This window comes from Ceratotherium simum, chromosome 3 (genome assembly GCF_057802395.1).
Source record: "Ceratotherium simum simum isolate JZ-2026a chromosome 3, ASM5780239v1, whole genome shotgun sequence".
NCBI lineage: Eukaryota > Metazoa > Chordata > Mammalia > Perissodactyla > Rhinocerotidae > Ceratotherium > Ceratotherium simum.
In genome coordinates this window covers 39673675-39686058 of record NC_141902.1, presented here as the reverse complement: position 1 = coordinate 39686058, position 12384 = coordinate 39673675, and the positions used below count along the sequence as shown (strand labels likewise).

Sequence of the window (12384 nt, the reverse complement as noted above, 5' to 3'; positions counted from 1 at the left end):
CCTCCTCAAAGAGCTAGGCCCCCACCTTGACCCCAAATCTGTCTAACCTACTTCTACAGTGGTCTTCCCATTCTACTGAGCTCTGGAGTGATGGCTCCATGACAGATCATTGCTCAGTACCCCTGACTGAGGCAAAGACCGAAGTCCTCTCCTGTGAGGGAAAGGAAGAGGAGGGAAAAGCAAAAATTAATAATAAAGCATTTTGTAAAATTCAAGAAGGAGAAACAATTCTGAATCAATGTTCTGGTTTGTGCAGCTGTTTTTTTAAACTGTTTTTCTGTTTTGGTATTTCCTAACACTCCATCCCACAGTGGAGCTGAATGCTGGAGGCAGATTCTGAGCAGACTCGTGGCCAATGGCTGCTTGTTTCCCTACCAGCCCAAAGGCTGGGCCAAACTAACAAAGCACCACTCTGCAGACAGCACTGCAGTCTCCCAGCTCTGCTGGCTGTGCCCAATCCTGGTCCTCGAGCAGCTCATCTGCCATAGGATCCCAGAGATGAGAAAGAAAGGTGAGAGAAATCCAGAAAGCTGAGTTCAGCTTCATTCACAGCCAGGACCAGGAGCTCAGGCCCCCTCACTCTGTAGAGGTGCCAGCCGTGACCAAGTACTGAGTGGGCTTTACTGGCAACTCGGGGCTGAGTGCTGTCTGTCCAGTTGGCCACAGCAGGTAGCCTTGGCTCTTCTTGCATCATGGTACAGAGAGTAACAAGAGCTGCCCCAGCATCTTTGGATTATCCTGGGCCTGCATCTCAGCAGCACCATCTTGACGGTGAGATGCTAACTACCAAGGAAGGACGCCAGTCTGGCTATAACCAGTGGCTGCTGTTTGATGAAGGAGCTTAGGAGTGGAGCAGGGAAGCCTGGAGCACCAAATTCTACCTGAAATAAAGCAAAGAGGGAAGAGTTAAAGGTGCAAACAGACCTGAGAGAGCGTGCCAGGGCACACTTAAGCCCCAAGTAGCCACGCCAGGCTGTGATGGGAGAAGGTCCTCAGACTGTCTATGGTCCTGGAGCTTACAGGCCCCCGGGGCTCTGCTTTTCAGATCCAGGCATCGGCTTCATCTCCCAATAACAAAGGTCAAGTCAGGGAACTGGGAGTAGAGAGCTGAATAGAATGGGTCATGATATCTCTGCTCTGCTGAGGCTGCTGCTTTTGCCTCGCAATAACTCATCTATCTCCTGAGGACCCTGGGAACAGCCAGAGGATGTAGGCTGCAGGGCCCTCTGGTAATAGCAGCTTCAGAGAAGGTTCATCAACTCTGTCTCAATCTTTCCTCTCTGATTCCCCACTGACTCCCTTTACTGTGACCCAAGAAGCCCTTCAGTCTCCAGCTCTCAGGCCACAGGGCCTGGGCACTGAAGGATGATGAGTAGCTAAACAGAAAACTCCCATGGGGCTGTGGAGTCAAATCAAGGCATGCAGTGAGGCCAGCTGCACTGGGTGGGTCACCTGGACCAAGTAGATGACTCTGGTGATCTCCTTCCCTTCCACGGTGAGAGGCTGCAGGATCCAGGCACTGGGCAGGATCTCCCCTCGGACCATATCTCTGCTGGGTCTTGGCATGGATGTGTCATACACAGACTGAGCTGCCATGATAGACAGATGCCCCTGGGGACAAAGAACAATGTGAGTCCTGCCTACATGATGTGGATCAAACAGGGACAGGCTCCAGGGCAGTCAGTATCATGGAAGACAACACTGGGCCAGCCTTCAAGGCACCTCCACCCCCACCCAACTTGACCTCCTTCCCCCACAGGACCTGATGCCCAGAAAGATTGCTTCTCACAACACTCCAGCCCAAGTTCTTCCCACAATATCTTTACCACCAGCAAGGCAGGCACCTCTTTGGCTTCCACGCAGACACAACAGAAATCCCGCGGCTGCTTCAGTGCACACAGGGTGTTATTGCACACTAAGTACACTGGAAAGTCAGGGATGGGAAGAGTCAAAAGGCACATGGACAGACCTGGTCCTAAATCCTTCTCGGCTCAGGAACCCCCCCACACCCCATCATTCTGCAATCTGACACCCAGCTGGACCTAGCCTGAGGCCCAGCCTCCCAAGAGGGCTGCCTCCAACCCTACCACCACCTCTGTCCCCTGGCCAGAGCCCATGGAAGCCTTCCCTGGGCTCACCCAGGTTGATGCTGTTGGTCACCCGCTGATGCAGCCGTGCTGTCTGGATGGGCTTGTGGTACAGTGGCCACAAGGTGGGGTCACTCACAGCGGCCCACACATGAGACACCGGCTGGGCCACCACACCTGCCCCCAGGAAGCCATGCCGAGTAGAGGAAAACACCTTGTAGTAGAGCTGCACCTCCTGCTCCTCACCCTGATAGCTGGGGGACACCAGGACGGGGAGGAGGAGGAGGTGAAACTGGGTTCCAGGGTCACAGAGGAGGGGCTCAGGGCAAGGGACTCAAGGAAGCCAGGGTGAAGAAGGGAAAGGAGAGAGAAAGCAAGTAGGACAACAGGGTTAGGACAAGACACTGTACAAAGGAACTTACTTCCAGCCGGCTGCTGCCTGGTGACTAAAGAGGTTGTGCAGATTATCTGAGCAAGCAGCCATTACCTGGGGACACAGTGACCACACCCAAATTAGGGGCATGGTCCAAACCAGACCTCTGGGTTAGTCACTTGGGCCAGCATTTACTGAATTCCCCCTTTGTACAGATGGAGGGCCACTGAAGAAGCCCACATCAGCCTGACTGCCCTCATCTGCCCTGCTCTTTCCCTGCTCTTCCTCCCCGCCCAGCAGAGGTCTGTTAAAGGAACCGTGGAGACAAGTGGAGCAGTTCCTCACATCAGCCATAGAGATGTCCACAATGTGCTTGGCCAGGTCCTGGTAGGAGGAGGAGAAGCAGGTCCCCAGGCTGGACAGGCTGGATGGAGAACAGCAGCAACTGCCCAGGGAGGCTCTGCGGCCTACAATGAAGACAGCATGAATGTCAAGGCCTCAGGACAACAAAAGCCTCCTGAGGGACAGTGATTTGGAGCTCATAACGCCAGGCCAGTGACTCCCTAGGATCTAGCAGACCCCTACCCACATAGCCCCCAGACCAGGCAGGTGGCTATGCCCCCACCCCTCACCACTCACTGTAGGCTAAGCTCTTCCAGGTGGACCCGGCCAGATTCAGGTGACTGTTCCTCACTGCAGAATGGCCCCGCACATCCCCTATCCAGGAGACTCTGGAATCAGGCAAGTTTGTGTCTCCCTGCAGAAGAGAAGATGCTCAGGCCCAGAGTAGAGGAAGAGAGAGAAAGTGGAGCACCAGAAAGCCAGCATAGGATTATCTTCCCTGCCTCTGAACTGCAACAAGAGTTTCCAACATAAAGGCTCAATTGAAAAGATCTTCCCCATTTGGATTACAGGAGGCTGGATGCCCCTGAGAAGTCAACAGCAAACCAGTCCCTTGACAGTCTCTCCTCGCTCTTCAAGCCACAGGCTCAAAGATTGCTTGTAGGAGAGTTTCAACAGGGATCAAAACGAACTGGGGCCTGAGAAGATGGGGTACCAGGGTCAGTGGGTGGGGGGGCCCTCTGCACCACTGCGGCAACACGGATGAAGCCATGGCAGGAGCTGGGTTTAGTGTGGGCCACAAAGAAAGCCCAAGTGGGAGGTAGGATGGGGAGGAAAAGCAACAGGCTGTGAAAAGCTTGACCCTTGGCCCCAGATACAGCAGCTAAGCCAAAGGTCCTAATTTGGGTCCAGATGGGGATGATCCTATGATCTGCAATATGGTCACCCCACCTTTACCTGAGCCAGCTCCCCACTAACATGACCATTGACCTCTGCTGGATCTAACAGGCACCCACCATCCTACCTCTGTCAGCAGTTCCTAACCTAGTGCTACTTTAAAGACAAGAGGAGGTGAACAAAGACAGTTCTATCTCCATCCTCACCTCTTCCTCCTGCTGCAACATGTAAGGGGTCTCTCCTACTTCAGGCAGATTGAGATTTTGTGCCACATTCTTAGGAAACTTTCACTACGGATCATCTCTTTCTTCAATTGTTGCCTCCACCTCTCCCTCTTCACTAGATTCTTCCTATTAGTATTACAGCATTCAAAACGTTCTCCCACCTTTAAAAACCTTCCTGTACAGGCTTCTTTGTTCTCCTGCCCTTCACAGATAAACTTCTTGAAACAGTTGTCACTATTGGCTGTCTCCCACCTATTACTCCCTTCTGAACGCACTCGAATCTAGCCTTTACCTCACCACCCCAGCAAGCTGCAATCACCAAGGTCCCCCATGAGGTCCACATGGCTGGATCTGGTGAACAACTCCCAGTCCTCATCTCACTGAGCCTCTCAGGTACTTCAACTCAACCAGCCTCTCCCTTTCTCTTGAGATACTCCCTTCTCAAGTCCCCAGGCCCCTGGCTCCTATCTCTCAGGGTGCTCCTTCCCATTTTCCTTTATTGGCTCATCCTCCTCATATTTAAGGTGATATTTTGGGATTCTTTCAAGATTCAGGCCTAGGCCTTCTTTTCTCACTCTATAATATACTCCTAGGTGACCCCATCTGCTCCCAGTGCTACACTGATGACTTCCAAAAATAAATATCTGTGGATTAATCAATAAATATTGCTGAGGGCTGGCCCCGTGGCTTGGCGGTTAAGTGCGCGCGCTCTGCTACTGGCAGCCCGGGTTCTGATCCCGGGCGCGCACTGACGCACTGCTTCTCTGGGCATGCTGATGCCACGTCCCACATACAGCAACTAGAAGGATGTGCAACTATGACATACAACTATCTACTGGGGCTTTGGGGGGAAAAAAAAAAAAAGGAGGAGGATTGGCAATAGATGTTAGCTCAGAGCCGGTCTTCCTCACAATCAATCAATCAATCAATAAATAAATATTGCTGAGACCACAGGGTTGCCAACTGAGAAAAAGGCTACATGAGAGACTCATTTCATACAAAATGCCAAAATAAATTCTTTGTGTTTTGTGGCTCAAAAATATATGGGGTAGGGGAGAATTTAATATTACTACAAGAAAATAAAAATTAAAAAAAATAATCTCATAGTGGGGAAATGGCTTCCTAAACAGGGCACAAAATCCAGAAGCCAGGAAAGAAAAGATTGATAAAAAGTAGACAACATAAAATTAAAATTTTCCACGTAGTAATAAATATCATAAACAAAATAAAAACAGATACAGAACTAGGAAAAAACACTGGCCTCTCAAATGAGAAAAAAGGGTAATTTTCTTAATATAAGAAGACAAAAACAAAAGGAGAACAACCCAACAAAGAAACAGACACAGCACACTGGCAGTCAGAGCACAAAGACCAAAGGGCTCTTAACTATCTGAAAAGGCACTGGGTCTTGGACACAGAAGAGAACTGTAAACTAAAACTAAAATGAAATACTATTTTATGCCTATCAGATTGACACAGATTAAAGGAAAAAATCCTTGATAACTCTTAAGCAGAATGTAGTTAAGTAGGCAGTTATATATTGTCATTTGAGAGTGTAAATTGGTATACTTTGGAAATATTTATCACATTTTAAATTAAAAATGCACATATCCTTTGACCTAGCAATCTCATTTCATTCTCAATTTAACCTACAGATATTCTTTCATTTAAGTATAAAGGCAATAAACAAACATTTTCAAATATGAACTCAGAGAACCTAGAGAATAGTGCCCTTGAGTCTCTTGAGGAACTTATGAGAGGAAGAATTACTAGGGTGGAAAAAAGAAAGCATGGCAAAGAACTGGAAGCGAGCATAGTCCATTTAATCTAGCACAAGAACTAGAACAACTCTGAATGCAAATATAAACAATGTAGAGATACTCTAACAAAAAAGGTAAAGAGAAAAAAGGAGAGAAGGTGGAAATATACTGATTTCCTCATGTTCTATAGCCAGAGTGAAAAGAAAACTGCTAAATCAAGAAATAAAGACTATTTATGGCTGGCCCCATGGCTTAGCGGTTAAGTGCACGCGCTCCGCTGCCAGTGGCCCGGGTTCGGATCTCGGGCGTGCACCGACGCACCACTTCTCCGGCCATGCTGAGGCTGCGTCCCACATACAGCAACTAGAAGGATGTGCAGCTATGACATACAACTATCTACTGGGGCTTTGGGGGAAAAAATAAATAAATAAAATTTAAAAAAAAATTAAAAAAAAATTTAAAGATACAAAAGTGATTGTGAAAAGAATTAAAAAAAAACAAACCTCAAATTATCAGAAAGAAGACACATATACACCCCGAAGCAAAGAGAACACACACTACATAATGAAGATACAACAGTTTTTAGATGCCCATGGAATGAATATTCATGACCAAAAAACCCTCAATAAATACAAAAAATAGAGGGCCGGCCCCGTGGCTTAGCGGTTAAGTGCGTGCGCTTCGCTGCCGGCGGCCGGGGTTCGGATCCCGGGTGCGCACCGAGGCACCACTCCTCCAGCCATGCTGAGGCCGCGTCCCACATGCAGCAACTAGAAGGATGTGCAGCTATGACAGACAACTATGTACTGGGGCTTTGGGGGAAAAATAAATAAATAAAATCTTTAAAAAAAAAAAAAAATACAAAAAATAGAAATCACACTTTCTCTGAAATCATACATTCCCTCAGCACATAGCAAACTAAAAATTAATAACAAAATCAGAAAACACAAGGGGCTTTTTACCAAAAAAGTTTTAAAAAACTCTTTCTTAACAACAGTTGGATCAAGGAAGAAATACAAAGTGAAACTGCAAAATTACTATTTAAAAAATTATATATATATATATCAAAACTTATGGGATACAACTAAAGCACTGCTCAGAGGGAAATTTTTAACTTTAAATATTTACATCAATGAAAAAAGAATAAAAATAAATTAATACTAGGAACAACTATATGCCAACAAATTAGATAACTTGGATGAAACAGACAAATTCCTAGAAAGACACAAACTACTGAAACTGACTCAAGAAGAAATAGAAAATCTGAATAGACATTTAACAAGTAAAGATATTGAATTAGTAATCAAAAAAATTCCCACAAAGAAAATTTCAAGATGAGATAGCTTTATTAGTGAAATCTACCAAACATTTAAGGAAGAATTAACACCAATCCTTCACAGTTCTTCCAAAAAATAGAAGAGGAGGGAACACTTCCCAACTTCTATGGGGCCAGATTACCCTAATATAAAAACCAGACAAAGACATCATAAGTAAACTAGAGACCAATATCCCTTATGCATATAGACACAAAAGTCCTCAACAAAATACTAGTAAACGGAATCTAGCAACACATAAAGAGGATTATACACCATTACCAAGTAGAATTTATCCCAGGAATGCAAGGATGGTTCAACATACAAAAAATCAGTCAATGTGATAAACCATATTAATAGAATAAAGGAAAAAAACCACACGATCATCTCAATAGATGCAGAAAAAGTATTTGACTAAATCCAACACCTTTTCGTGATAAAAACACTCAATAAGCTAGCACTAGAAGGAAACTTCCTCAACCTGATAAAGATTATCTATTAAAAACCCACAGCTAACATACTTAATGGTAAAAGGCTGAATGGTTTTCTCCTAAGATCACTAACAAGACAAGGATGTCTGCTCTCACCACTTCTATTTAACACTGTACTGGAGATTCTAGCTAGGGCAATTAGGCAAGAAAACAACAATAACAAAGTCTGATTATATGTTCTTGTTTGTGGAATATCCTAAGGAATCTACTAAAATACTATTAGTACTAATAAATGAGTTCAACAAGGGTAAAGGAGACAAGATCAATATACAAAAATAAATTGTATTTCTTAATTTTAATTTTATTTATTTATTCCCCCAAAGCCCTAGTAGATAGTTGTATGTCATAGCTGCACCTCCTTCTAGTTGCTGTATGTGGGACACGGCCTCAGCATGGCCGGAGAAGCAGTGCTTCGGTGCGCGCCCGGGACCGAACCCGGGCCGCCAGCAGCGGAGCGCACACACTTAGCCGCTAAGCCACGGGGCCAGCCCTAAATTGTATTCCTGTATAAATTGTATAGTAGCAATGAGCAAACCAAAAATGAAATAAGAAAACAAGTCCACTTATAATATCATCAAAAGTAATAAAATATTCAGGAATAAATTTAACAAAATAAATGAAAAACTTATACTCTAAAAACTACATTGTGGAAAAAACATTGTTGAAAATAAAGAAGACCTGAATAAATGGAAAGATATCCTATGTTCATGGATCAAAAGACTTAATATTGTTAAGATGGCAGCACTCCCCAAATTGATGTATAGGTCCAATGCAATCCCAATCAAAATTCCAGCTGACTTCTTTGCAAAAGTTGACAAGCTGATCCTAAAATTCATATGGAAATTCAAGGGACCCAGAATAGCCAAAACATCTTGAAAAAGAATAAAGTTGGAGGACACACACTTCCTGATTTCAAAATCTACTACAGGCCTAAACAATAATCAAGACAGTGGCATAAGGATAGACATATAATTCAATGGAACAGAATTAAGAGTCCAGAAATAAATCTAGACATCTGTGGTCAGTTAATCTTTGACAAGGGTGCCAAGACAATTCAATGGGGGAAAGAATAGTTGTTTGAACAAATGGTGCTGGGACAACTGCGAAAGAAAAAAATTCAACCCCTAATTCTCACTATATACAAAAATTAATTTAAAATGGATCAAAGACCTAACTGTAGGAACTAAAACTATTCAAATTAGAAGAAAATATAGGTATAATCTTTGTGACTTTGGGTTAGGCAAGTTTCTTAGATATAAAACTAAAAGCACAAGCCACAAAAAAAAATTAGATAAACTGGACATCACGAAAATTAGAAACTTTTGTGCTTCAAAGGACACCATCAAAAAAGTAAAAAGACAACACAGAATGGAAGAAAATTTTTGTAAATCATATAACTAATAGGGGACTTGTACTAGAATATATAAAGAACTCTTAAACATAATAATAAAAAGACAAATGACCCCATTAGGAAATGGACAAAGGATCTGAATAGACCTTTCTCCAGAGAAAATTTACAAATGGCTAATAAGCACATGAAAAGTGGGCCGGCCCCGTGGCTTAGCGGTTAAGTGCACGCGCTCCGCTGCTGGCGGCCCGGGTTCAGATCCCCAGTGCGCACCTACGCACCGCTTCTCCAGCCATGCTGGGGCCGAGTCCCGTATACAGCAACTACAAGAATGTGCAGCTATGACATACAACTATCTACCGGGGCTTTGGGGGGAAAATAAAAAAAAAAAAGCACATGAAAAGATGCTCAACACCATTAACCATCAGGACAACGCAAATCAAAACCACAACGAGGTACCACTTCACATCCACTGGGATGATTATAATAAAAAAGACAGGTAATAACAAGTGTTAGCCAAGATGTGGAGAAATACACTGCTCATACACTGCTGGTGGGACTTGTAGGGAGCTTGTAGAATAGTGCAGCCACTTTGAAAAACAGTCTGGCAGCTCTTCAAACAATGAAACATAGAGTTACCCTATGATCCATCAATCCAATTCCTAGGTTGAGAAATGAAAACGTATGTCCACACAAAAACTTGTACATGAATGTTCACAGCAGCATTACTCATAATAGGCAAAAAGTAGAAACAACCTAAATATCTACCAACTGATGAGTAGATGAATAAAATGTGATATAATCATACAATGTGATATTTTTGGCCATAAAAAAGGAATGAAGTTCTGATAAATGCTACAGTGTGGATGAACCCTTACTGTGGGTTGAATTATTGTCCTCCAAAAGATACGTTGAAGTCCTAACCCCTGGCATCTATGAGCATAACTTTATTTGAAAATAGAGTCTTTGCAGATGTAATCAAGTTATGATGAGGTCATACTGGATTAGAGTGGGCCCTACATCCCATGACTGGTGTCCTTATAAGAAGACCATGTGAAAACACAGGGACACAGAGACACAGGGAGAATGCCGTGTGATGCCAGAAGCAGAGGCTGGAGTGATGCTGTTGCAAGCCAAGGGATGCCAAGGATTGCTTACAACCACTAGAAGCTTGGGGACAGGCATGGAACAGATTCTCCCTCCAGAGTTTTCAAAGGGAACATGGCCCTATAGATGCCATGATTTCACACTTCTAGCCTCAAGAACTATGAGAGAATAAATTTCTGTGTTTAAAGCCATGCTGTTTATGATAATTTGTTATGGCAATCCTAGGAAATAAAAACAACTGTGAAAACATTATGCTATGTGAAAGAAGCCAGTCACAAAGGACCACATATTGTATGATTCCATTTGTATGAAATGTCCAGAATAGGCAAATCCATAGAGATAGAAAGTAGATTAGTGGTTACTTAGGGTAGGGGATGGTGGGTTTGGGGAGTGATGACTAATGGGCATGGGGTTTATTTCTGGGGTAATGAAAATGTTCTAAAATTGATTGTGGTGATGGATATACAAGTGAATATAATTAAAAGCCAATAAATTATAACAACAAAAAGATAAATGAACTAAAGTAAGGAAGTGCTCAAAAAAAGGATGGGCATGTTAAAAAGGGATAGGACCCCATCTGAAAGAACTCCAAATAATGAAATCTTGAACAATCTGAGCAATGAAATTAACAATAGTATTAGATTATAACTCATAGAATGAAATATTTATGATTCCAAACTGAACAAAATAAATAACTGAATAAATTAAATAGGGAGAGAAGGGATAACACTTCCTTACAGAAAAATTCCAATTAATAAATGTAGAAGAAATGAGGGAAATACAAAATTGCCATTAAAACACCAGAGTAATAAATTTTTCAGGCAAGATATAACAATAGATGCTAAAATAAGTGGGTGAAAGTTTGAGGAAAAATAAAATATTTGCATAGTCTCAAAGTATCTCTCCCAAAATGTTTATTAATTATAAAGGGAAAAATAGTAACTTTCAGTGCAGAGATCCCAGACGCCACTGTAACTTCAACGTTAACATCACTAAGAAGATATACTGACATCAGGTACCCTCTGCTATAATGTATTGAGGATAAGGGATCCCATGGGACATACTTATACTACACCACCATTTTTTGTTTCTCTGAAATTCTAATTTAACTGGTGTCCTGTACTTTTCTTTGCTTTATCTGGCAATCCCAACTGAGAAGGGCACATCATTTCTATGATATTCTTGCCAAAAAAAGCATAAACATACTCTAATCACGAGAAAAAACAGCAAACATTCTACAAAATTACTGACCATGAGACAAGGAAAGACTGAGAAATTATCACAGGAAAAAAGGAATTAATTTAAAAAATTGTAGAAATTAACAAATTAGAGTTAAAATGGACTCCGGAAGAGATGGAAAATTGAAACCAGGGGTTGGCAAACTTTTTCTGTAAAGGGCTAGATAGTAAGTATTCAAGGCTTTGTGGACCATTTGAGTAGCTGCAACTACTCACCTCTGCTGTAGTAGCATAAAAGCAACCACAGACAACACATAAATGAGTGGGTGAGGTTATATTTCAGTAAAACTTTATTTACAAAAATAGGCAGTAGGCCAGATCTCATCAAAGGGCCATAGTTTGCCAACCCCTGATGTCAACAGACCATTTTCCAAAGAACTAATCTCCCCAAACACCATGCCTTGTCAGTCTCAAAGGATAATTATACCAAATTTTAAAAGATTAGATAATTCTAAAAATGTTTTAAACTTTCATCCTCATTTCCCTTTCCCACCCACCTTATATCTTTCTGATGAGTTTAGGGCATATCTTTTTGTTTGTATATGTTTTTGCAAAAAGATTTCTGTGTATATATAGTTTTAATTTATACAAATAGTCCTGTGTTATACCTCACTCTGTTTCATAGGGTTTTCATTCAGTACTTTGCCTAGGTATCCATCTAATGTGTTGATTCTGACTCTTGTGTAGTATTCCATATGTACATGGACCACATTTTACCTATCCATTCTCTCAGTGATGGATTCTCTAATGGCTTCCAACTCGTTGCCACTTCAAATAATGCTTTATAATAAACAATTTCATACATGTTCCCTCATAAATTTTGCAAGCATTGCTGGGTCATAAGAACCTATAAGGGTTTCTATATCCTCAAAGTCTTGCCAACATCTGGCATCACCTGGCTTTCTAATTTTTGACAATTTAATAGGTATAAAGTTTCCATTACCTTTGTAACTATTCCTGACCATTGAAAAAGAAATAAAACTTCCACTTATTTTTTTGTATAAAAGGAGTATAACATTGATAAAAAACCTGAAATATACTGCAAAAACAGAAACTACAGAAAAAAACTCATAAATATTGATGCAAAATCCTGAATAGAATATTAGCAAATAGACTCTGACAGTGCATTAAAAATAGCAATATATCATATGCATAAGTATATAATGTATTATAGGATTGATTCTAGCAATGCAAGAATGGTTCA

At 42.1% G+C, this 12384-nt stretch overlaps 1 protein-coding gene across 7 annotated transcripts in view; it reads right to left on the bottom strand.

The window, feature by feature from the left end:
* Positions 1–10: 10 nt before the first annotated feature.
* Positions 11–12384, bottom strand: part of STARD9 (StAR related lipid transfer domain containing 9) — a 119733-nt gene continuing 107359 nt past the window's right edge. For 4 of the 7 annotated variants that reach the window (XM_087425947.1, XM_087425992.1, XM_087425952.1 and 1 more), the window contains 7 exons: positions 3100–3217; positions 2806–2927; positions 2510–2574; positions 2139–2341; positions 1827–1924; positions 1453–1611; positions 12–881 (listed from right to left, as the gene is read on the bottom strand). In XM_087425947.1, the coding sequence (XP_087282073.1) occupies positions 780–881; positions 1453–1611; positions 1827–1924; positions 2139–2341; positions 2510–2574; positions 2806–2927; positions 3100–3217 (867 nt within the window). In that variant the 3' untranslated portion in view covers positions 12–779. Of the gene's footprint in view, positions 882–1452; positions 1612–1826; positions 1925–2138; positions 2342–2509; positions 2575–2805; positions 2928–3099; positions 3218–12384 lie in introns of all 7 variants that reach the window. The other 3 variants (XM_087425982.1, XM_014780610.2, XM_087425966.1) reach the window with 2 other exon arrangements.